Here is a 25966-nt window from a genome sequence, read left to right on the forward strand (position 1 = left end):
GGAATAAACACTGTTGAGATCAAGCAATCAAATTCTGTCAGGGATTGCACCAAGTTGTTACTACATCCATTGAATAAACAAAGTGAAAGATTTTAATGCTACTACTGTGCAGAACCCCCTGCGTTTTTCCCCTTCAGACCAGTAGTAATACTGCCAGAAACGGCTTCACTGCAGCTACTACCATTAATACTAAACTTGTGCAATATATCTCCTATTAAATCTGGAGCGCTGGGAGCGGAGTAACCACACAAATCATTCCCTTGAAGGTTTCAGTTTGTGTTGGCAGACGAGTTGGTAAGTGCTGAGATAAAAGGCCTGCCTGGAGCACCCCGTGTGAACCAAGCCAGCCCTGTGAAATGCATCCCCTTATTTAAGTCAATCTAACAGCTACTTGGCTTCGAACAAGAGCACTGTTTTTCTTTGTGGTTTCTTTAGATAATTCCAAGCTTAAATGTAACTTCTCCGATCCAATGTCTTCTGGGCAAGGGTGGTTATGAAATCGTGGTGAAAAACATTGGCTTGTAACTATTGGAAAAACTTGTCTTTGCGGCGCTGCGTGCATCTGATGCGTGACAGTAGCAAAACCTATCCTGGAGAACGCTGCCGTGTCTTCATGAAAAGCCTGTTGAGCAGTGAGATGGCAAACTCAATTACGAAAGCACAATTATTTGGGTTATTCAAGATGAGAAAGAACAACACTGAGCACCAGTGTGAGATAGCAAAGCCGCTGAGTAGAGTGCGCAGGGGCAGATGAGGTTCTGCACTAACAGTTGCAAGATGGGAGCTACTGGAAGAATGAACTATTCATAAACAGCCCTGGCCTCTAAATTAGCTCAGATGAGTCAATGAAATGACCTGTGGGCAGCTCAATAGATATTTTTGTTCAGTGCACTGAAACAATTCAAAAAGATGTAAATAATTAAAAGGCTGAATGAAATTTGAGAGACTGGAATAGAAAACAGTGCTGCTGTTCAAAGCAGTTGCTCAAGGCAGCCGTGGAAGGATGTGCTGTTGTCACTGCGCTCCGTCCGCTGAAGGACAGAGCTGAAGGAAGGGTTTGTAGGTGGCTGGTGGAGATGCTCACGTGTAAGGAAAGGCCGCGGGATGAGGAGAGACTGGAACTGAGTACGGAGGAAATAGCGAGGACATCGGAGTTACTGAGGTTAATGACAGAAGCGATAGCTGAAGTTAACCCATTGCCTTCCTACATGGTGCAAGCCCAGAGCACACGTGGTGTGTCCATCTGGGGCTGGTCGGGTTCCCACCAGACAATGCAGAATTCAGCTGGGGAGCCCGCTGGTGCAGAATGGCTGCGGAATTGTGGCGAGGGAGCTGAGAGCAGGTGAGGCTGGCTAGAAAACCATGGGGAAAAGGAGGGAGGTAGATATTTTAGCACTTACTTTTTTCTGTGCTGAGCCGTATCCAAAACCCATGAGAGCATCAGTGCTGTGCCACCGCTGGGGTCATCCCAGGGGTGAGATATCCTCTCCACGCACCCGCTCTGCGAAGGGGCTGGAGGCAGCACTGGGTTTCACTTTCCCTTCCCTTCAGCCACACCGTGTTCAGACCTGTGTTCCGGTGAGATCCGCCGTGCAGACACAGCCATAGCAGCACGGGGAAGGAAAATCAGACCCTGGTGAATGGTTGATTTTTATTTTCTTCCCACCAGCGGCTCTGCGGCCCAGTCTTGATTTTGCTGTGCTTTGTCTCTGTGGAACAACATAATCACCCAATTTCCAAACACTTTATTTTTCTTCTCAGTTTTTTTTTTTTTGTGCAACAAAGATAGATTTTTTCACTCAGTACTTTGCGGCATCATTTAATGTTGTTTGTTTTTAATCTGTTGTGTGATTAAAATAGATTAATGTTGTAGTAACATAAAAACCCTTGGGGGGTTTTGTTCTCTTTGTAAATATTCTCTAGAATCTCTTCTGTCTTCTAAACTGTGTATAGGGAGAGTATTTAATGGGACCTGGGGAGAAGAGAGACGCGTTTTAAACTTAATATAAGAATTTAATTTTTAATAGGTTTCATTTGGGGGTAGAATATTCATATTGAAGTGGAAATTAAAGTGTCTAAATGCTTTGTGTGTAAGCAGTTGGAAAGTCTATAAAGCGATGTGTGGGTAAAAACCTTTCTTTTCTTTCTTATCTGAACTTAAAAATACGAAATTAGAGAGGCTATTGATTGATATCATTCACTGATGTTTAACCTGGTTTTGCAAACTTACCTGTGAGTTTTCTTTAGCTGATATAGAGAGGTTGACTTTGTAGAGAGCGGAGTGACCTCCCCTCCTCCAGCAGATCTCGCTTGTCCCCGCATGGATCTCTGGGGGCTGTGCAGAGTGTGGGAAGTTATTACAGGAATTAAGTCACTTCTAGCATGTTGCTGGCCGTATGGACAAGTGAGGAGTGGTTACCCGAGCTGCGTGTGCCGCACTGGGTTTTATTCATGTTCAAGTAAAATGCCTGTTGGTCTCTAGAACTTTGTGGATGAGAAGGGTGAAAAGAAGTATTAGTAGCTTCATAAAATGTACTCTGATCTTTACCTGATAGTAAAGACTCTGCGGTTTTCTTTCAAGGTTAGGGAGATTTTTACTTTATGTTATTGTCTCATAACAGGCTTTAATCATATCAGCCTGATGAGGAGGTGGGAAGCTCAGCTGTAGGTAGCTCCAGTTGTGCTTCATGCACTGCTGGTCCAGAGACTCTTCCGTGTCATGCCTTGCGACGGAGACTTCAACTCTCAAACCATCAAACTGGAGTTCGCCTGCGTATTTGATTGCCATTCCTGTCCGTGGAAGAGCGTCGTGGTTTGAAACGCTCCATCTCTCCTTGTGCAACATCCCCTCTGCAGAACGGGCTCCCGATGGCCACGGGCCACGTGGGGCTGCCAGCAAAGGGAGCTTGACACGGCAAGTGTAGACAAGCTGGCTGAATGAGTTAGTGGTTAAGCTTCCATGTCTAAATCAGGAGTTTATTTGATTTCTTTCCAGCTGATGACTTGCATGAGTTTATAACTAGTCAGTGCCTCAGTCTGGTGTACGTAAACAGGAGGTGCCAAGACGCTCATGGCAAGAACCCCGTTGGCAGCTCATGACCCCCTCTGGCAGCTGCAGCGATAAAGAGCAGCGATCCCTGCTGCAGGTCTGTGAGATTAGGTTAATACCTCCGCTTTATCTTGGCATTGTGGGCTGCTTTCTGTCTTCATGTGAAGGCATCAGAATGTCCTCGGGCTCTTTTGTAAGATTAAGAGCTTCCCTTGGCATTCTGACAAGGAGGAAATTTAAGGAACAAGAGTATTTAACTTAAAGCTAATCTGGTCTTTGTGAAAGCAGGAGGATTAGGCCATTAAGTTCTACATGCCTGGCAGGTTTATGCCACCGATGGCGCTGATGAACGAAATGCTGGGAGAGGTGAGCTGGAGATTGATGGTGCATTGGAGCCGGAAGGAGGAACCAAGAGCATTTCCAAATCAGGGTCGTCAGGCCTCTTCCAGGCAGCGAGTGATTCCGAGCCCATGAGCTGCGACATGGCTCTGGGTCAGCCCTACGTGACTGTGCGTTTCGTTAAGGAAGAACAGAGCACGTGGACGAGGAAGGGGCAAGTCCTTCTCTACCCCTGCCTCGCGCTGGGCTCGTTGGGGTCGCACGTGAGCACTGTGCAGCCCAACCCTGAGCAATGGCAGCGTGTTCTTCCATCACAGCATCTCCTCCTGTACCTGCTTCCTGGGCCACAAAGTTTTGTGTCTCCTAAAACCTTCTGTACTAGAATTCAGTGCTAAGCCTTGCTCGAAGAAGAGTAACTTAGAGAAGATGCTTCGTGCATCGTTGTGGCACTGCCTCGTTCCTCCTGAGGACACCGTTTTAAATGTTTTCAACAGTTTCCAGTAAAACTGCTGGCTGTTGGTAAATGTTAAACCGCCTCTTTTTTTTTTTTTTTCTCCCCCTCCTAGTCAGAAACAAACTGTGAGTAAGCTTGAAGGGAGTACTGGAGAGCGTCCAACAGAAACGGCAAACTTAGCACCTCTCGGGAGCAGGAGGGTTTGGATCCCTGTGGAAGCGGAGGGTGAGAAGGCAGCGTGGGTCCCTGCCTGCAGCCAGAATAATTGGCGTGTGCTGCTCTCCCTCCTTTGCTCCGAAGAAATTTGACAGCCCTGCTTTGATAATGATTCAAATAAATCCTCCTCGCTTGCACCGGAACGGGGCGTGTGGCATCACCGGTGCACACACATTCCTGTGCAAACGTATGCGCACACGTATGCACTATAAATATATTCTTATAATGGGTTAATCTGTTGAGTGGAGCTCTTCATAGCTTCTTTCTCGATGTTAATGGGCCCACTTGATTTTCTGTGTATTTTCTGTGTTGTACTGGAGATTGTTACAGTTTCAGCCTTCTGCATATTATGTAAGGATTATATATGATTATAAAGTATTTGTGGTTGTCAGGGCCTAATAGAAAACTAAACAAATGAGCTCAGGACGTGATTATAAAATGCTCATGGCTGTCAACCTCACTGAAAAGTGAAAGAACCCAGCTAGGTACTTTTCATACATCTGAATGCAGAACCAGGAGTAGTGCGAGGAAATAAATTATTATGTATTACATTTACTTACTCATTTACTTACTCAAACGCATCCGTTGAATCACAGTGAAGAGTGCTGGCATTCTGCCATGCTTGAATTTGACCTTTTTTTGATCCTTATCATTATTCTCATGAAACAAATACATGGGGGCCTTTAAGCAAGAGCTGATTCTTGTTTTACCTCAGCCCCTGCTCTGAAAAGCTTATCATCTAAAGAGTTGGAAAAAGAAACAGGGACAAGCACTAACCTAACTGCATCTTGAGGGAACCGGAGCAGAACTTTAGTCTTCTATTTTAGTGTGCTGTCCCTGAATCATGGTGATTTTCTATGGTTCAGATCGTTTTCTCTATGTATTTGGAGATGTTGCACAATCAGTTTGCCCAATACATCCTCAAGGGTTATTGCTAAAAGCCTTGTAAGAAGTATGTGCTTTGGCATATCTGTTACCTGTTAAACCTGGCGAAGCCATAGGGTTTTCCTGTGTCATAACAAATCACACCTGCGCTGGAATAGCTGCAAATGTTCTCTAAGACTGAATGAGCTCTTGCTGTTTTGCTGGGGTCCAAACAACGTGCTGTTGTCACTGTTACAGAGCGCAGAGTTGTATTATTGAAACTGTCTCATAAAAAGTGAAGAGCAGGTAGGGGGAAGCGATCCCCCTCTGCAGGCAGTGGGTGTTTCTGGGCTGTGTGACACAGAACAGTACTCTTTTTCATGGAAATGCAGTTTATAGGTGTGTAATCTTTTGTTTCTGATAGGAAAATCAGAATTGTTTTCCTAATTCTGATAGGATTAAAGAGAGGTAGTAGCAGAAGGGGGTTTTGTTTCTACCTAAAATCCCTTTCAACTGAAGCAGAGTAAGAACAAACCAAAGAGAAAGAATCATTTCATGTTTCTCTTGTACCTTGTAAAGCAGCCCTGGATCCCAAAGTGAAGCAAGATAAGGAATTTGGGGAGTCAAAGTCCACTTTGACTTTCAGGAGCTTCTCTGGAACAAGTTTCCACACACCATCATAAAAAATGTCAGTGTAAAATATCTGAACTAGAGCAAATTGAACAATTTGGTGATTCTAATGCTTTCATCTGAAATCTCATGCCTGCAAGGATGTGAAAAAGTCGATAACATGAATTGGAAGATATTGATTATTTCACTGGGCTGCTGTTGAAGCATCGTATGTGCTTGATTTGGTCTCCCAACACCCAGTAAACGTTTGGTTTTAGTTTCACCTCCCTTTGTGACAAGAATTGAAAATACCATAAGGCTGAAGGCAGGGTGTTTTTTTCCCTAATTTTAAAGTGTTTTTCTTAAATAAATGTTATTTGTAAAGGTTCCCCTCGCTCCTAGATGGATATTTCATGCCACAGATGGGCCTATTCTGAATTTACTTTGCAAGGCACTGAACCTTCTGTTCGACACTGCCATCTGCAGCCCCATGGATTTTGGGATGTTTGGCTAAGGCCTGTCTCCATCAGCCAGCTTGCGGGGCCGGGCCTCTGCTCCTCGGAAACAAATCCGGTTACAGAAACGTCCTTTATTCCTGCAGCGTCTCTGCCAGGACCTATCTTGCCACCTTGCTAAACTATAGAGAGAGGGAGGGGATTCTGCCCCTCTGCTCTGCTCTCGTGAGACCCCCCCCTGCAGTGCTGCCTTCAGCTCTGGGGTCCCCAACACAAGAAGGACATGGAGCTGTTGGAGCGGGTCCAGAGGAGGCCGCAAAGATGATCCGAGGGCTGGAGCACCTCTGCTATGGAGACAGGCTGAGAGAGTTGGGGCTGTTCAGCCTGGAGAAGAGAAGGCTCCAGGATGATCTTATAGCAGCTTTCCAGTACCTAAAGGGGCTACAAGAAAGCTGGAGAGGGACTTTTGACAAGGGCATGTAGTGACAGGACAAGGGGCAATGGCTTTAAACTGAAAGAGGGGAGATTTCAATGAGATCTAAGAAAGAAATTCTTCCCTCTGCGTGGTGAGGCACTGGCACAGGTTGCCCAGAGAAATTGTAGATGCCCCATCCCTGGAAGTGCTCAAGGCCAGGCTGGATGAGGCTTTGAGCAGCCTGGTGTAGCAGGTGGTGTTCCTGCCCATGACAGGGAGGTTGGAACTAGATGATCTTTGAGGTCCTTTCCAACCCAAACCATTCTGTGATTCTATGTGGAAGATGTAAAGGCTGTGGTGCTGCGTCGAGGGCAGCCGCGTTGGCTTCTGGATCCAACAGAGCATCGTGTCACCCAAACGGTGAGTGTGGAGCTGCCTCCGCTTTGTACTGCTGAGCATTTACAGTGTTCTACCTGAGACAGATCTCAAAAGAGAGGGGAAAAAAAGAAAAGGAAATTATTGTGGGTATTTGTAGAACTGATTTGACTGTGAGATTTTCCACAAGACTAAAAATATTTACATCCCAGTTGGTTAAAAATCTGTCCAGTATGTCTATTTGTTTAGCTAGCATTAATTACCAAAATCAGCTCCTTCTGGTAAAAGACTATAATTTGGTTAATTTCCAAGAGTCAAACATTTTGGTTTATATTACTAGAATTCAGATGGAAACAGACTCATGGTAGTTCGCTAATGCAAAGTTATGAAAACACACTGGCTGCATCGTGAGCAGAAGTCAGGGCTTGGCAGGGTCCCACCGGGGCACGGCGGTGATGGGACCTGAAACGCTGCAGCCCTGAGTTGGGCACTGCGAGGGGATTCGGGCTGCTGGTGCAAACAGTGGAAGAAGAACAGGAATCGAACCCCTTCACCCCCAACTCTGCAACCCCCCCGAGCCCGTCCTTCCAGTCTGCCCTGAGCCGTGGTTCAGTGAGCTTCAGCGTGTGTGGGAAGTTAAACACGTTCTGTAATTCTGCCCTGAGAAGGATATTTTCCCTCATCAAAGGCCTTTGAGAGGAGGAACAGAGAAGGGAAAATAAAATGTGAGTTGTTCAGCTGTTGAGATAAAAATGAAAGTTGAGCAATAAAACCTCCTTTCTCAGTGGTTCACCTGTGCTAGATGGAAGACGTTCAGAGAGCAGAGCGCTGAGCCAAACGAGGCTCTGTTGAATGGGCTTTTTCTGCTCCGTATCTCCAAGCCAGTTATTCGGATAATGTGGAAATTCCTAGCTTGCCATTTTGCAGAGTTCAGGCTGCCAGCTGTCCGAGGGCGAGCTGCTGGTTCCTTGCTGGAAAGGTTTGGAGCACAGGCTGTTGCTGGCACCTTGCAGAGCTGTTGAAATAACCAGCGTGATGGGCAGTGCTGACCTGGGGAGGGTTGATAGCACTGCCCGGGGTTGTAGGACACAGGGTGACCCAGAGTGAGGACAGCCTGGCTGCATGAGGCTGCAGCACCAGCGAGCGGGAGAGTCAATGACACCTTTGATTACATGACATGAAGATCCCCGAGCGGGTTCTCCCCGAGCGCCGGCGCTCGGGCATGTCGCTGCTGCTGTGCCAGCTGCTGTGCCTCAGCCCGGTGTCTCTGTCATGTTAATCCACAGATCAATTAATCAACTGCGAGTTGATTAAGAATTGACTCTCTTTGCATCCGCTTAAATATGTGCATAACTTGAGGGATGCTGAGAGCTTTAATACTGAGGCTGCCACTAGTATAGGGAGCTGCAGTGGGTGCTGCTGCACGGCACCGAGGGATGGGGGGAGTTTTGCAAGCATTTCGTTCAGCAGTGTCATGTGAAGCAAGCTTTGCTGGTTCAGGCTAAGGGTGGGTTTAGAAAAAAGGAAATGACGAGAGGTTACATTGAATTCAGATTACTTCCCCAGAGCAGCTTATGAAATGGCCATGTGTGCTGGGGAACAGTAGTGCAGCGTAGGAACGCACGGCCAAGGGTGGGTGCATGGAGCTGTGCGCATCACCCTTCGTTTTCATCTGCCGGGAGCGCAGATGTGAGGTGCTCCGTGCTTGTGGGATCTTGAGTTTGCTTCGTGGTGAGCAGCAAAGGTGGAAGGGCATCTGTGGGAGCAAAGCAAAGCACCATCTCCGTGCCCACAGGTGCCTCAAGCACTTGTTTCCCTGTCTGTATCCAGAGCACCACTTGTTCAATGTTCGTTTTAAATTTTGGTCTAAAAAAAGTTTCATGAAGTTAGCTTGAAATATTCTGATGAACCTGTAATGTGGGAATAGGGAGATGGCTTCTCATTTCCCTGCCTGACGCGTTCTAAAGTAACAAAAGGAAATTGTAAGTTGAGTTGTAGAGCTCCGCGACGCAAGATAATGTTAAAGAGCTTAGGAGGATTCAGAGGATTATTAGGCATTTATAGAAATAATAAAAATATTATCACAGTTCTACCAGGTGGGATATCAGTTTCCTAGAGTGAGCAACCCTCAAGGTTCACTACATGAACCAGCCTCTCCCTGAGAGGGCTTGGAAGAGCTTTAATGTGTGCAGGGTAGGACTTAGTGCCGTGCTCACATCGTCCCTCTGCAGCTGGTGCGAGGCAGAAGGCAAATGCTGTATGAAACGGACCATGGATGTCACGCGTCGCATGGGACCTACGTACCCATCCCTGGAATCGCCGTCTCCTCTGTTTTCTGATCTAATGTGTGATGCGTTTTGCTGAATTGACACTCACAGGGGTGCTTTTGGAGAGAGAAGATAACCATGAAGCTGTGTCTGTTGGTGTAGAGGAAACGCTGGTGATTAATGGTACAAACTCTTTATATCCATAAAGATACTTTACGCTTACAGCTGGGAAACCAGCTGCTGACAGCATGGGGCTGCCCTGGGCCAGCACTGCGATCCCTTCCCTCCCTTTGTGGTGTCGTGGGGGACGGGAACCCGCGTGGAAAGGGCCTCTCCGCACGGCCGGCAGCGCGGCTGCGTGCCACACGTACTGTAGATCCCAAATGACAGCTGAGCAAACTTCGGAAATCACAATTGAGGACGATTATATTGGTCCTGAGGATTAGCACAGCAGGTAGCCGTGTTGGCACAGGGCAGGGTTTGGGCCGAAGGATAAATACACGTTCTTTGTATTATTGCAGCTAATAGGAATCTGCTGCCAGACTTTGAAGCCCAGAAAAGGCTCACTGGCCACCTGTGAGCTAATCACATGGATTTGCCTCATTCTGTATTTCAGCTCACTTGGAGCCTGTAATCTAATTTCCAAACAGAGATGAGAAGAGTGAACAATTCATTTTCTACTTTACGTGGCTGTGCTGGTAAACTTTTAATCCTTTTAGAATTACGGTTCCTTGCCATGTGGAGGCAAGACCACAGAGTCCTGCATGTAAGGCTGGAGTCTTTGAATGCACCAGTCGCCGGATAATAATTAGTCTCAGCAAGGCACAAGTTGAATCAAAATAAAAGTTGGGAGCACAGGACATTTTCCAAATGCTATTTTGAAGCATACACAGGCTAACGATTGCAGTTTGTATAGAAAATCCCTGCGGTTTGGACTACAAAAGCACCCTGCAGCAGTCAGGGTTGTCCTCAGCTTCAGGATTTGCACCCCGATGTTGATGTCTTCTCTGCATGTAGGACACTATTGTCTCAGTCTCGAATCCTACCAGCTAATTAATCATATCATAGCTACAGTGGAGGTACGTGTGTGGCAGATTTGGCTTTGATCAGGTCTTTATTGCTCATATTTTGGGAGCAAGGATCTTTATTTAGATTTTTAAGTGAGATGCTGAGCTGATGTTAAGCTGGGGGTGCTTATGGCTGCTAAAAGCCCAATGTTGATTCATGCTGGCGTGCTTTAGGATGTGTTTATGTGACTGTCCCTCTGTCATAAAGAAAACACCATTGACAGACTGTTCTGCTGCTTTCATCAAGGAGAGGTCAATCAGTGAGCACGTAGTAAAGGTGAGCACTGCTGTTCCTGATGCGCCAAGGCCCTTTCACACCAATTTAATGTCATTTTAGTGATCTGTATGGACAGTGCAGAGATTATCCACATCTCTGGGAAGGAACACTTTGGTTAGAGCTTCCTCGAAGGCAACATGTGCCTCAGTAGTGAACAGGTAGTTCGCAAGTGCTTTCACGCTGACTTTGCACTTTTGCTCAGATTTTGCTTTTGGGTTGGTAATAAAAAACTATAGTGTCCCAAATTCCCTTTTCTACAAGCCACCATGGCTAGTGTTCACTGAAATTGTAGTCAATCTTCTAGCAAAATGATAGGAACGAGGATGTACAGTAGTAAAAGTGATATCCCTGAGATGATGAGCACTGCCAGACCTTTGTTCTACATTACAAGCTGATTATCCAGAGGGGTTAAGGAAAAGACCTTCTGATTGCATGGAGATGCCTGGTTGGCTTGACACATGCAGTCTGTTATTCCTCCAGGTCTGTTGGAGAGCAGGCACTGTGCTCTATGAGTCAACAGTCCTATCAAAAAGCCTATTTCACAGAGTCCTTCTGTATGTATTTATAAGGAGAAAAACCCTAATTTCATGGATAAACATAGTGAGAGTAGTTCAGCTGATTCAAGTAAAATGTGCGACATTGTATGGAGCAATTAGGATACAACGGACCCTTTGCTGTACCAAAATTTACTTTACCAGGAACCACCAACTGGCCTGAGGTCTGTGAAACCAGAGCTGGTCGGCCGCACAGCCTTGCTGGTTGTGATTAACATTGATACAGATCGACAGGCACAAAAGAGCATCTCTCTGAGACCTGCCAGGCTCCCATCATCTCCCTACCTCCGTGTCTGGAAATTAATTCAAATTAATTCGAATTCGAAAAATAGTCAGATTTCATTTCATTTGATTATGTAGTTTCAGTGACTGACAAGGGCTGCAGCCCAACTGGTGTCCATCTCGTTCGAGTAATTGGAACAAACTAGTCAATGTTCAATAGATGTGAAGAGCAGGCTGGGAGAGCTATGGTCAAGGAAAGGAGATGTCAAGGCAAAGCAAACCTTTTAGAGTAATTATGTAGGGTCTCTTACGAAGGTAGAGAAGATGTCATGAGATCTTAGGACCAGAAAAGGCCCCCTTGACCTGCATTGAATTATACAGGAGATAGTGATGCTCCCTTAGAAACGGCTGATAGAGGCTTTTCAATTTTTTGAATTACCATACAGACTTCAGTGGAATATCACACTCCTGTTTATAAAGTGCTATAGAATGTTGTAAGAACAAAACTGGTACATGCCAAAGAGCCGTTGACAATATCATACTTTTTTCTCAGTTTTATATTCTTTTCTGGTTTAGTTCCTATAAATCTTTTAAGTTCTCTACCACTGTCACGCACAGGAGGAATTTGAGACGCAGAGTCATATTTACCTACAAAGAAAAAGTTTTTAGTAACTGTGAACTCAAAAGGGAGTGGTAGGTCTGAAGTTAAATTACAGCTATATCTTTAAACCTATTCAGTAATTTGGGCCCTTTCCCCTCCACCTTTTAAAATAAAACAAATTCATGGGTTGTATTTTAGCCTAATACAAGAAATTCAGACATTGCAAGACAAGGATAATTAACACATTTAATGAGACCCTGTGTTGACCGGAAACGTTGAAATCTCATTTCTACATTTATCTCTACGGCTCGGACCAGAAGAATTCTGCCTAAGCAATACTACCTTAGAGCAGACGTGGATAATATCCATCTTTTTCTCTGCAGCGTTGGAAACACAAGCAAAACAGTGCCAAGCGTGAGAATACTGTAAAGCAACACTGGTCGGTGGAGTCGCGATGCGTAAGCTCAGTGAAGTTTTCCTGCAGACACTAATGAGCTAAAATAGTTGTAATTGAAAGTGGGTATTGTCGTGGTCGTGCTGAGCTTCACCTTAGCGTTGGCAAGAGAGGCACTGGAGTTTTTAAGCTCTCTGCTTATATTGACATCATGCCTTTAAAAACAGAATGGAAAATTCTTGGCTCTAAAGAACAAACTCACAAAGGCACCAGCAGATTGTGTCTGGTGAGTTATGGGTCTGACACCTCTCGGGAGGAATCGATGTGTTCTTTTTCTGTATAAACATATCATACAGATCTCTCTTGTCCTTCATATATTAAACTGAGCTGTCACGCTAAATTCGATCAGTGTTCAAAAGGTGATACTTTTCAAGCTGCTTTTGAAAGGCGGTTTTGTTCAAGCTCATGTGAGTAATCCTGTGGCATATGAGCGGGATGAGCCGGTGTCATGAGCGTTTGAGGGAATATTGCAGCTATGTGGCCGAGGCAAATCAATGGTAAGGAATGAGGGGCAATAGATAAACCCCATCTATTTGTCTTACCTCTCCCTATGATGGGGTTAACCTTGGCCTAAGGTTATCTGGTCCCTATTGACAATCGGAGAAAATTATCAAGCTGTGCTGCATTTTCTTTTTGTAATTGGTTAGTATCCCGTGCTGTCACCTCATTTACTCGTAGCGGGTTTGAAACGCTCTCACCCTGCTCCTACTTTGCCCACTGCCTGGGTCACAGGGCATTTGTGTCACAGCCGAAAGAGGAGAGGGGCAGGCACCTTGCTGAAGACAAACCAAAGTGATGTCGGACTGGACAGACCTTTGCAAGTGCTGACTTGTCTCAGAGAGGCAGAGGGCTTCACCGTCGTGTCTTGGCTCAGGTCACGGGGGTTTGGTCTCTGCTCTCAGTGGTTTCGCTCCACTCCCTTTGCACGTGTGCTGGAGCTGAGCTTGTTGAGTTATGTGGGATGGGAACAGGTTTGGGGATAAGGACCAGCAGCCTGTCCTGTTCTCTCAGCACCAGCGAAGGAGATGCACGCAGCACCAGTTTGCCTTGTATCAGCAGAGTGATTAAACAGCTGCTTTAACAGCACTCAGTCACAGTAGGAGATTCGATCTAGGAAGGTTTTGAGAGAAGGATGTTGTCTCACTGAGCTGGTTTAATTCCTTTGAAGTGTCAGAGTAGTAAACATTCAGATTGCCGTGGTTGATCCAGGCTTGCAAAAGGCCTTTGAGAAGATCCTGAAGAAAAGGCTGCTGTGGAAGCTGGGTTGGTATGAACCAAGAAGCAAAGGACTGTTACCAACAAAGTGTAGCAGAAGGAAGGAGAGCAAAGAGTTGGGTTATTTTCATCATGACGTGTTGGCAATATGGCACTGGCTTAAGGGCAGCTGAAGTCTTGAGTCCTCTGTCCTGAGTTGGTCAATGTGAAAGACGGGAGGGCAAACAGCAGTGGTTACACGTGGTCTAAGGGCACCTGTCGTAGTTGGAGCTGCACAGAGCTGTTAGAAATCATAGAGGAGCCTCGTCAGGCTGAGAGAACAGGGACCGAAGGTCACTCTAGACAAACTCAGAGCAGTGCACATGAAACCAAAACACGAGGTGCCTATAGACCTTGCAGGGTTCTGAAGCAGATGGCACACATCAAGGCAAGAAGCTGGGTGTTGCTAGAGATGGTTTAATGCAGACCGTCACTCCTGTCTGCAGCTGCAGGCTGGGAACAGCCACACATGATGCGAGTGAGGAGTCGGGTGGTGAATGATACGGTGAGGATGAAGATGCTTTGGTATAAATCAGTGGTGCAGCTCCTGAGGGCTGTGCTGTATGGGGCAGCCGCTGCCTAGAAAAAGTGTTGCAGAAGCCTAAGATATGCAACAGGATAGCAGAAAAAATAACGACGTGTGATCAGGCACGTGGGAAAGGTCTTATGGGACAAAAGACTGGGAAGACAGGAGTTAAAAAACTTGCAAAGGAGGTAAAAGAGGAAGGAACTTATTTTTATAAAGGAATGGGTGATATTCATGGTTTGTAGAGAAGTCTCTCACAGACTTGCAAGAACCAAGTGGAATTAAAAGGTGAGAAATGAAAACCTTGTGGAAGTATTTTCATGTGACATGCTAAGAAATTTACTGCTATGGCAGGGGCTTGAGCATACTCAGAGGGACTTGAGATCTATGTACATAACAAGCCCATGGCTGTTATCGCATTTCTAAAATATCTTGTAAGAAAATCTCAGGCTTTTGGGTATAAACCAATCTTAGCAGAGATCAGCGTGAGATCTCGTGTTGGGCAGGTTGTTTTATGTACGCTGGCTGCAAGGTTTTTACACCTGGTTTAGAAAAATCTTGTGCTGGCTGCAGACAGTGGTAGGACACATGGACCTTCAGCCTGTTTTAGTAAGGTGTTGTCTATGTCTCTGTGAAACTAGGTTTACTTTACAAATATTGTGATTACAAGACCTGGATTTCTTTTATTTAAATGCAAAGATGAAGCGAGAAGCAAAAACTCTTTGTGCTCAAACCCGTTGTTACTGAAGAACATCCCCCAGTGACTTGGTCAGCATCACTTCCCACGTGGGAAGTTTGCCAGCCCCTTTGCAAAAGTCCATTTCAACAAGCAGTGCTGGTAGTGGCTACTGACTACTTCGGAGTTGCAAGGTTAATGATGTAATTTATAGCTTCCTAACTGGAAGGGTTAGGAAGCCAGGAGATTTTCCCTATTGGAAGTAAACCTTTGGATGTGCCTGTGTGTGTATGTGTGTGCGTTGAAGCAGGATTGAATTCTCACGGTGTTGCTGTCTCGTAGGGTCTGTCAGGGTGTTACAATTGCAAACATCTATGGCCTGTTCAGGAAAATGTGATGATTTCTGGGAGCAGGGATGTTTGAGTGTTCTGTACTTCGCTTTCCCCTAGAAAGCTGTATCCCATTCCTTTTCACTAAGTAAAGAGGTGCTTAAAAAAAAAACCACAAAAACAACAAACATAAAGTGCTTTAAATATTATACTCACAATGTAGAGGATGTAGGAGTTACATTTATGGCGTATGTTCTGTTCAACAGCTGGATGAAATAAATTGTTTCATGTGAAATATTGGAGGACTCTGCATTCTCAAATCAAGGCCAGAAGCAGCTCAATGACTGAAGAGTTGTCAACATCTTGTGCAATTCCACTAAGTGCTTCTTTTCATTGATCTGTAACTTTATTGTTGGCAATTAAATCCATTTCAAAGCAGAAGATAAACATTTTTAACAGGAGGTAGCGAAATCTTTTGTCCTGAATGATTTTTCTCTGTTTTATATTTAAGTGCAAAGTGTGTCACAGGTCTTGCTATTGGGTTGTACTAAATACCTGCTTACGGTGGAATAACTGGTATATCAGCAGATGACAGAGCTGCTGGTAACTGTGCTTTTGAACGCATGTTTTTAATTTGCATAATCAAATACTTTGTTAGTGTCCTTGGAAATTAGGATGAAAGATGACTGTGTGCTAAAAATGAAAAATTGTTTTAAGCAAATTATGTGTATCCAGTACAACAGATGAATTGCTCTGGGGCCTTTATGATACGCGTTGGCTGGTGTACCCAGCAACCTCCTCCATCCTTTGCAGTAATAGTTTCTGTCATCTGCCTTTATTTATCCAAATGTTTCACTGACCAATGTCTAATCAATATGAAATGTACAATCAGGCCTTAAATCTGATTAATTATTTCAAGCCTTGTAAAATGCTTGTTGAAGCATACCTCCCGGGGCCGGTGGGCAGTGAGGTGTACGTTTTCTGCATTCCATTGACTTCCGAGAAGTTACAGCAGTTTGTATTGGTTATGACAATCTGCACCAACTGCCCGCTTATCCACGTTAAAAGTGAAGGAAATAGGTTTTATATTTTTTGAAAGATCTATTTTTTTTTATCTCGCATTAAGAAGTTTGCAGAAAATTTTAAATGGGCTGAGGTAATATTGTCAAGAGAAGAATTTAACTTACCAAAGTAGTAAAAGAAAATGAATGCTATTTTTAAATTAAGCAATACTATAAAAGGTTTCCTTGGTAGACCGAATGCTCAGTCCCAAAGATAATGCAGCGAAACACTGAAAACTCCTATAATTTTCCTACTTGTGCAATTAAGGACTTTGAGCTTAATCCAAAACCTTCTCAAGAGAATGGAAAATTCAGTGTTGATTCTGAATTGCTCTCTTAAGATGCCTGAACACTCCCAGGCCAAGTGTAGAGAGACTGAATCCTAATGTGGACAGAAGGAGGAGTGAGAGGATATGATATAGTCTAGTTTCCAAATGAAACTCAGTTGTTCCAGACCTGGACATGGAAAAGTTGGATGATTTTGTGTTTAGAAAAAAGGTTTGGCTACTCTAAGTTGACAGCATCATGGAGGACGTTGTCTAAGGAGATTTAATTCTGCAAGTATCACGAAGTCAGGTCAGAGATGCCCAGTTCTCATGTCCTTGGTTGCCACTCAACCTGCCCAAGGTTGGTGGTGCCTCAGCTCTCGTCATGAAATGCCCTGTGCTGGCACTTAGCATCTCCTGTGGTCTTTGGTGCAACCAGACATGTTGAACCTATCTGCAGACAACACTTGACCAGGCAAAATTAGAGCATTCATTCTTGATGAATCTTTGGGAATTTCAAATTTGGCGAATTTCAACAGGGCCTTTCTGTCAGCAGATGCATAGTTGGACTTCGTCTGGTAGCTGTGATGTTCTCAACTGGCCGCCTCTGGCCATTCTCTAGCTCTTTTGGATCACCCAAATGGTACAAAGGAGCCAGAACAGAGAGTTTGGGTCAAATTTTACTGGTTAGCACATTAGGAAGAGAGGCAACGGCGTTTCAGGTGAATGCTGCAGATAACCTATGTTCATGTGTGTATGTGTGTGTTCACAGAATGTGTGTAAAATACAACGCAAGCTCCCAGCTGCAGAATCTCTCTAGTTCACGTACAGTCCTTTGGTTTACCTACAGGTCGTCCCAGTGTGGCCTTGTCTGCTTCTCTGGTGGTATTGAGCCAACCAAGTAATAATCACGTAGACGCAGCAAACTGCAAACTGCACTTGTGTCACTTGGAGGGACTGAGTGCTGCACCTGGAGAGATTCCCAGATTGTGTGTTAAGTGGAAAATAGAGGAATTTGAGACACATCAAAGGGCAAAGACAGGAAAGGAAGATAATGGAATTTGAGTGTCCTGTCTGTGGGGGACAAGCTTAGCCAGTGTTTCTCCTCGGTCCTCAAAGAGCATTGAATTATGGCTTTATTCCTTTTTCGGTAAAAAGACTGACCGCTGCTGGATGCGATATCAGCCCAGTGGAAAAAGGGAAGCCTGCGTCAGCACAGAAGTTACATCACAGTAACTGCTCTTCTGAATACTGAGGCACTAATTTTACTTTATCCAAAATAGGGTATGGAGACTGCCAGCAAAAAAAGTTAGCTTGCGGGCTTCTTTAGCTGTTGGATGGAAATGAATTCCTATGATGTAAAAACTCAGAAAGTTGCATAGTTGGGTTGTCTATGTCATAGTGACATGAAGAATTTTTTTTCTCCGTAGTTTTTCCACCGAGCTAGTCAGTCTACGTTCAGAAATAATGTGATGTGCAAAGACATCTGGGTAGAAAAAGTGGTTTTGTATGTATGACCTTGAAGTGCTGTTGATGGAGACTTGAGCCCTCCTTATGAAACGTGATTGGTGGCGTTCATCACTGACGTGGGATTTCAGCTCTCTAAATAGATACTGTGGGATGAAGAATTCTTTCTGATTTATATATCCTAATTATCAGCCGTGCAGGGATGCATGTACCAGCCATACTGGGGTTAGAGAGACTCCTGGACATCTGATACCATTTTGGGGTATAGCATAGGTGCAATGGTGTGAGACAGAGAGAGGGAGAAACTGTGCATGCATCAGCGTTTGACTTTTGGAATAACGTTATCTTACTAAATACAGCATCTTCTAAGCTACGAACTAATGGGAATGGTACTTAAGGGGCTGGATAATGAAGATGTAAGCAGCAGCAAAAAATACCCAGGAGACACTGGGATTCGGAGCCCTTTTCTCCAGGGGAGGAGGAGCGACTGCGCGAGGAGCAAACTCCTCAGCGCAGAGCTGTGCCGAATAAATGTTACACACACGAGAGACTCTAAAAATATCAAATGAAAAGATTTAATGAATGCACCGAGTGCAAGGTGTTCCCCGCAGATTCGGAAGTATCACCTCTGCGGGATTTTCAGACCCCCTACTGTGTATTCATCTTGTAGGGAGTTTCTGATGACAAGGCTAATCCCTCAAAGCCCAAATTACTATGCCTTTCTGTCAAAAACTCAAAATGTCACAAACCTTACACCTGTGAGGACTAGGAATATAGATTCACCTGTTCCTGAACAAACTGTTGCTCATTTCTTTCCTCCTTGGGGACCTGCCTTAACACGTGCAGCAATCACACTCAGTCCAACTTTTATAATGTTTGATCAAACGGGATTGATCCAAAGAATTAATGCAAACGGAGTTTCCTTTATTTATAACCCACAGTTTAATTGCAATGAGATAGACCTTGGGCATACAGCAGAGTAATTATTTTTATTCCTCCGGAGTCCCACTGTTGCCCCCATACTCTTCTGATCCAAATTTGTGGAGGAGCCTCTGTGCCTGTTACAGATGGCATACTCCAGAAGTGATTAAAGCATGTCCTCATCAAATAAGTCTGTTTACTTTTTCCCCCCTGTTTTCTCTCTCTCTTTGTCTCCTCTTTATTCCCTTTTACCCCCAAAAGGTTTATTTCCCTTCTCTTGTCCACAAACTATTAAACCAATGTGAACTCCATTTCACCAGGCTGCTCCCTATTGCATATGGCCTGTAAATAGGGGGCCTGACATGTTTTTTTTTTTTAATCTCTGCATGAAATTAAACCCAAGTGATGAAACATATTTGACACATTTCTGCCACTATCTCAGGCAGCTTTAGTGATTCAGAGGTTGGCAAAGAGTGTTGCGTGTGCCCAGGCTGTGGACTGGCAGAGTGCGCTCGCCATCATCTTTATTTGCACTCCGTTACTTCAGGGTTTGAACAAGGTAGCTGTCAACGGTTTTCTTTGAATGTATATTATTTTATTAGGCATTTATTCAGTTTACCTCTTAAAATTTGCAGAAGAACGAGTAAAGTTTTCCTATCTGAAGATTATTGAGAACCCTGGATACTTATTTTAACTATGAGCTTGTCCCAAGCCCCTTTGAATCTTGTGTGTCTCCCTTATGCTTCATTTCTGTAATTGCCAGAGGTTTAAGTCCACCTTTTCGGAGCTGCTGTGTGATACTGCCCTAAATGATGCTCCTGCTTCCCCCTGCCTGACCGCAGGCATTGCCTTTTCCAGTGCTGTGTCAGCAACATTCCCCCAGATTTGTTTAAAGGGGTGTCAGGCATCAAATAGTCACTGGCAGAACTTCTGGGGAGCAACTCAAATGGGAAAATGCTGTAGAGCCCCAGTGAGCCAAGCTCCACTGCAGGAATTGTTAAAATTATAGTAATATTCATTGTTATTAAAGAGTTGGAAAACAAACCAAGTCATTCCATGAGCAGCCAAAGGAAAAAAAGCCTCACACTAGTATGTGTTTGAAGGTTTAGACTTTGTGTAACAAGGCACAGAGCTCGTATTGCTCGTTCCCTCAGTGGGTCAGTAAGGGAGTGATGACAGAGTAACAATAACAGAAAATAGTCGTGCTAAACAAGGTCCCTCTTCTCTACCAGGTGGTTTATTTTGAGGACAGTTATTGGAGAAAGAAAGCGAGAGGCAGATCCCATGCACAGTGTGTTGTCCAAATCTCATGTCTTTAAAGAAAACACAGTCAGGACTAACCACGTTGCGTTTCAACTTCTTTGGCCATTCTTCTGAAAAGTAATGTCCAAAATTCATGTCACCAAAAGAAAACTCGAGGCAAAAATATGTATCCCTTAACCTTTTTGTTTGGTTTGTTTGGCAGCCCAGGCGATAGAGATGTTGTAGTAAACGTGTACTAGTAATCAGGGATAAAAGGATGTGCCCAGAAAACAAGCAGTTGTGGGAGCAGAACGCGGTGGAGCCTGGCTTCCTGCGGAGCTCTGCCCCTCGCACCGCAGCAATTTGTGCTCACGGGATTCAGTAGGTAATTTCAGTGGGTTTTATGTGATCATTTAGGGACTGTTTTTGCCAAATACACGTACAGGTGATATTGCCTACACTTACAAATTTATCAGCACTGTTTTATGGCCCCAAATCTTGGAGTCATGCAATTATTGTGCAAATCCAATTTTTCTTAAACATCGATGAAACACTAGCATGGCTGCATGGGAAAGATGGGAAATGCCTCCCTAGGAGACAGGACCCAGGAGGCCAGTATGGAGGACCTGATGTATATTGTGCTACAGAGACAGAACGGAGCAAAGCACAACCCCTCCTGGTGTTTTCCCTAGGGCAGAGGTGGGGATTTTTGGGGAGGTCTGGCTCAAGGTTTTAGAGCGCTTGAACCACTTCACCAAGCTCAACTTGCTTGTTATCCTTTAGCGAAGACAACCAGAAACTTTCTCCTTATGCTAAAGAAGGAGTAGTATTAGGAGGAGGACTTGGGGGTTCAGAATGCTGCTGGAAATTACTTTGGATTCGATTTGATTTCACGCTGGTGTGGTCCTTGATGAAAACAGTGTAACTGCCCGGAGTGTGACTCTGGCACAGCAGTTAACTTGGTTTTGACCAGTTGGAGAGGGTCCAGAGGAGGGCCACGAAGATGATAAGAGGGCTGGAGCACCTTTCCTATGAGGACAGGCTGAAAGAGTTGGGGCTGTTCAGCCTGGAGAAGAGGAGGCTCCGGGGTGACCTTATAGCAGTCTTCCAGTACCTCAAGGGGGTCTACAAGAAAGATGGGGAGAGGCTGTTCAGGAGGGCCTGTTGTGATAGGACAAGGGGTAATGGTTTTAAAATAGAGGGAGGTAGATTCAGATTGGATATTAGGAAAAAATTTTTTACCATGAGAGTTGTAGAACACTGGAACAGGTTGCCCAGAGAGGTGGTGGATGCTCCATCCCTGGAGACGTTCAAGGCCAGGTTGGACGAGGCCCTGAGCAACCTGATCTAGTTGGAGATATCCCTGTTCCTTGCAGAGGGGTTGGACTAGATGACTTTTGAAGGTCCCTTCCAGCCCTAACCATTCTATGATTCTATGATTTGTCCGTCTTGTCGCACACTCAACTGTTTTGTCTCTTTCTTTTGTTGTTGCAGATAAAGAGTTAGGAGTCAGTGCACTAGCTGAGAATGACGACCCTGGTGCTAGGGGCCCGCCTGTCCCGAAAATATCAGGATTAGAAAGGAGCCAAGAGAAGAGCCAGGACAGCAGTAAAGACCCAATACTTGAGCCCGTGGTGCCTAAAGACCCCTGTCCTCAGGTGACGCAGCCTCTGGCCCAGCCCCAGCCCCTGGAGCCGCAGCCGGAGGTGCCCTGTCCCAGCCCTGCGCTTGCCCCGCGCCCGGAGGCTCCTGCCCAGCCGCCCCCGCCGCAAGCCGCACAGCTGCCACCGGCCCCGGAAGAAGCCACCCGTCCGCCCGCGCCGCAGCCGCCCGTCCAGCACCCGCCCCGGCCGCAGTCGCCGGTGCAGCCAGCTCATCCGAACCTCCCGCCGGTGCAGCCCCATCCAGCCTCGCAGAGCCTCTCGCAGCCACTCTCTGCCTATAACAGCAGCAGTTTAAGCCTCAACAGCTTAAGGTGGGTGAACAGGAACGCATGTGCACCGAAACCCCGTGTCTTTGCCTGGTGGTGATGCGTTACGGTGCCTGGAGGAAGTGGAGATGAATTAGCTCAAGGAGAGAAGTAACAGCACATCCCATCCCATCGTTGGGAAATAAGGGAACTTTGTGCCTTTCGCCTGAAATCAGCCAGGATCACTTTATTTCTGATCTAGCGTTCCCATCAATGCTAGATATTCTCAAGCACTTAATTTGCTTTTACTTTTCCTGCCTGTCGTTGTGTACTCGGGTTTTTGGAGGGGATTTTATGCGATATAGACCAGGAGAAGGAGATCCCAGTTCTTGCAGGTTGGGCTGCTCTCTGAAGGTTAACTTCTTTTACTCTCCCATCCCTGTAAACATCATCTACTTTCTCCAACTACTGACATGCCCTAGAGCCAGGAATGCATTACAGCTGCTGTTGGCCCTGCTGACAGCCCAGCGCAAATGGTCTTGCACCAGTGACTTTAAAGCTTAATTTTTTCCTGCGCTGCTGACACCTTGCAGTCTTCAGTGTTTTTCTCTTCACCTGGCCACAGTGAGATAAACCTCACCTTTTATAGGGGATGACAAAGATGAACAGAGAGATTAAACCACATGTTCACAGTGAAGTCTCTGTGAGTCAAGGACCTCAGGTTTCCCCTACTGTAAGCTAATGCTGTCGACACGAGGTCATGTTTCCCCAAATGTGAGCTTCCAGCAGACAGATGGTATCCTTCAAGACCTGGTGAACAGCATTACAGTTGCTTCAGGGTTTGACTAAAGACTGGGAGGTGCTGAAGACTGATTTATTTTTAACCTAGTCAGTATTGCTTGTCTTTAAAAGTCACTGCAACAGAAGCGTGTCATTACTTGAAATAATGACAGGTACAATTAAGCACTATGTGAATATATTTTAAATACTCATTAGTACAAAATGAAACCGGAAAAATTGCTACCAATGTAATTGCAAATATTTATTTTGCTGACTCGTCTTATCTCTTTATATTGTGGAGATAGAGAGAGGCGTTAACTGTACAATAAGCATATATCCATTGTTGCCTTCTCAACTTCGTTTCACTTCTTCTGCAGTCTTTCATCTTACTAAGTTATAGTAAAAAAAATTAAACTTTTATTAACGCAGTAATCACTGATTTTGAGCTTCGTTTGCTTGAAAACATAAATTGGAAGCAGTCATGTAGAATCATAGAATGGTTTGGGTTGGAAGGGACCTCAAATATCATCTAGTTCCAACCCCCCTGCCATGGGCAGGGACACCCTCCACTACACCAGGTTGCTCAAAGCCTCATCCAACCTGGCCTTGAACACTTCCAGGGATGGGGCATCTACAACTTTTCTGGGCAACCTGTGCCAGTGCCTCACCACCCTCTGAGTGAAAAAATTCTTCCTTATGTCCAATCTAAATCTCCCCTGTTCCAGTTTAAAGCCATTGCCCCTTGTCCTATCACTACATGCCCTTGTCAAAAGTCCCTCTCCAGCTTTCTTGTAGGCCCCCTTTAAGTACTAAGAAAGGACCTGATAATTAAGTAACTAACGCACAGGGCTGAATATTCCGTTGTGTGTCATTCCTGTGTTGTTGGAGGACAGAATATCGCCCTCTTACAGAGAGGGAGAAAACGTCTTGGGTTTTGGCATGGAGAGACCACAGGAAGTAAAAGATCCTAGAAAAGATACAGCAGATTAGTGAAGAAAGGAGTATCATGGTGATATTGTTAGGGAAGTAGAATAGTAACTTGCATTTGTAATACATAGCTTAGTAAGGTGTTTAACGTGAGCCACGTGGCTTGGTGGGGTTGTGTACGTGTACGTTTGGAGCTTTTCTCTCTTCCATGCAATGCTTAATTGCTTTTCTTTTCATTAACAGCAGCAGCAGAAGCAGCACTCCTGCCAAGACTCAGGCCCCTCCTCCGCACATATCCCACCATCCCTCGGCCTCACCATTCCCCCTCTCTCTGCCCAGCCACAGCCCGCTGCACACCTTCACGCCCACCCTTCAGCCCCCCGCACACCCACATCACCCCAATATGTTTGCCCCTCCTACGGCTTTGCCTCCTCCACCTCCATTGACGTCAGGGACACTGCAGGTTCCAGGACACCCAGCTGGTAGTACTTACTCAGGTAAGAGACGGACGCGTCGTGGCCCAAGCGTGTCTAGTGCAGCGTATGAAGCTGATTCTCCAGTTTTAGTCAGAATAATTCTTCTTGGTGCATGCGATGAGGGCTGTTGGATGGGGAGAGGCTGTACTCATTGCTGAGCAATCCGGAGTGGTATCAAAGTCAAAAACCACGGAGACATACCCGATGACTTTGCTTTTGCCCTGGGAATGTGTATTTTTGGAAGGCTGTGCTTTTTCCATGTCTATTTTTTTTTTCTCCCCGTGGTAAAAACACAGTAGAGTTCCTAGTGTGCCTGCACAGAATCTGTGACCCTTTTAGTGAACGTCTGTGGTTCAACTGTGGTCTGTGCTCAGCGTTACTTCCCTGCCCAGAGGGAAGGTCTTCAGTGGCTGAGCACACAGTGGTCCTGAGCTCGTGTACGTGCAACATTTTGGGGGTGGGAAGGAAATGTTGAGATTTTTATCAGTGGAGAAAATTGTGCTCTCTTAGACTTGGACTGTGGGGAGATGTAAAATGTCTGTTCCTCCCAGGTCACTAAGAGGGAACTGGGGAAAGAAAATGAAGGATTATCAGCATTTCAGTAAAAACATTGTTTTGTGTCCATGCAGCAGGCTACTCGTGTTGGGAGCAGCCACTCATGTTTACTCACTCCAGTGTACCCATACCTCCTCACCTGTTTAGGACTATGTCCCTGTCCATCCAAATTTAGGGAGAACCCTCGGAGTAATGCTCAGAGGAATGCTGTAGTGAAGACAGGCTTGGTGAGAGAGGGGAAATGGAGACTTTCTTCTGTCTCTGAGGCCTTTGGGGAAGATCTGAGGGCACTTTCTTACCCTGTCCAATGTCGTGATTTACCACCTGGGAGTTTTCAATATGACGTTGCTACCACGCCACAGCCAGCAAAAAGTAAGTGGCACAAAGTCTGGAGAAGTCCCTGAGCTCACGAAGGGTTGTTTTGCTGTTTGTATTTCAGAACAAGATCTTCTCCGTCAGGAACTAAACACGCGGTTTTTGGCCTCGCAGAGCGCGGATCGCGGGGCCTCCCTGGGCCCGCCGCCATACCTGAGGACCGAGTTCCACCAGCACCAGCATCAGCACCAGCACACACACCAACACACACACCAGCACACCTTCACGCCTTTCCCTCACGCCATCCCACCCACTGCCATCATGCCAACGCCAGCACCGCCCATGGTGCGTACCCCAGGCAGAAATGTGAGGATAAGTAGAGCACAACTCTATTCTTTATTATGAAAATTTCAGAATTTGCCAGGCTGCGGGGAAGGAGTACTCTGCTGCCCAGGTGTGGCTGGGTAGGAGAGGAAGGACTGTCCCTTCCTCGCGATTGTCACGCGTGTGACAGGCTCAGGTGGCAGGGCAGGGCTGAGGGACGAGGCTGCTGGCCGAAGGGGCGCTCGTAAGTGGGACTTCCCAGTGCTTGGAGTGGTGCACTCTGGTGCCTCCTCCTTTTTGCTGTCTCATAAAGACCTTGGTTTATCTTGAAGAAAGAAAAATCCCAAACAGTTTGACCGGAAACTAATTTTCTGCATATTTTTTCCCCTCTGTTGGTTGCTAAATGATAGAGAAGTAGTCTTCTATTTTACCAACAGAAGTAAAGCAAGGAAATATAAAGTAACTAGTTTGTGCTTTGATCCCTTTGCAGTTTGACAAATACCCTACAAAAGTTGACCCCTTCTACCGTCACAGTGTGAGTTTTATTACTCTGTTTAAAACTGACTTAATTGCTTTTCTGTGGTGGGCTGGGATCACCACTCAATCAGTGGCACAATGTCGAATCTCTCCCTAATCATCACTCCAGGATTTACCATTATCGTTCTTGGTTGCTTTGGCTTTCGAAGGCTTGCATTCGTGGTGCTTGTTTCTGATAAAGAT

At 45.5% G+C, this 25966-nt stretch overlaps 1 protein-coding gene across 4 annotated transcripts in view; it reads left to right on the top strand.

Moving 5' to 3' along the window:
- AUTS2 (activator of transcription and developmental regulator AUTS2) overlaps nucleotides 1-25966 on the top strand; it is a 794956-nt gene that overhangs the window by 746961 nt on the left and 22029 nt on the right. For 2 of the 4 annotated variants that reach the window (XM_086624619.1, XM_086624620.1), the window contains exons 7-10: nucleotides 21455-21935; nucleotides 23820-24073; nucleotides 25047-25288; nucleotides 25737-25781. In XM_086624619.1, coding sequence (XP_086480745.1) covers nucleotides 21455-21935; nucleotides 23820-24073; nucleotides 25047-25288; nucleotides 25737-25781 — 1022 coding nt within the window. The remainder of the gene's footprint in view (nucleotides 1-21454; nucleotides 21936-23819; nucleotides 24074-25046; nucleotides 25289-25736; nucleotides 25782-25966) is intronic. The other 2 variants (XM_086624621.1, XM_086624622.1) reach the window with 1 other exon arrangement.

The sequence above is a fragment of the Tauraco erythrolophus genome, chromosome 21 (genome assembly GCF_009769465.1).
Source record: "Tauraco erythrolophus isolate bTauEry1 chromosome 21, bTauEry1.pri, whole genome shotgun sequence".
In the NCBI taxonomy this organism is placed as follows: Eukaryota; Metazoa; Chordata; class Aves; order Musophagiformes; family Musophagidae; genus Tauraco; species Tauraco erythrolophus.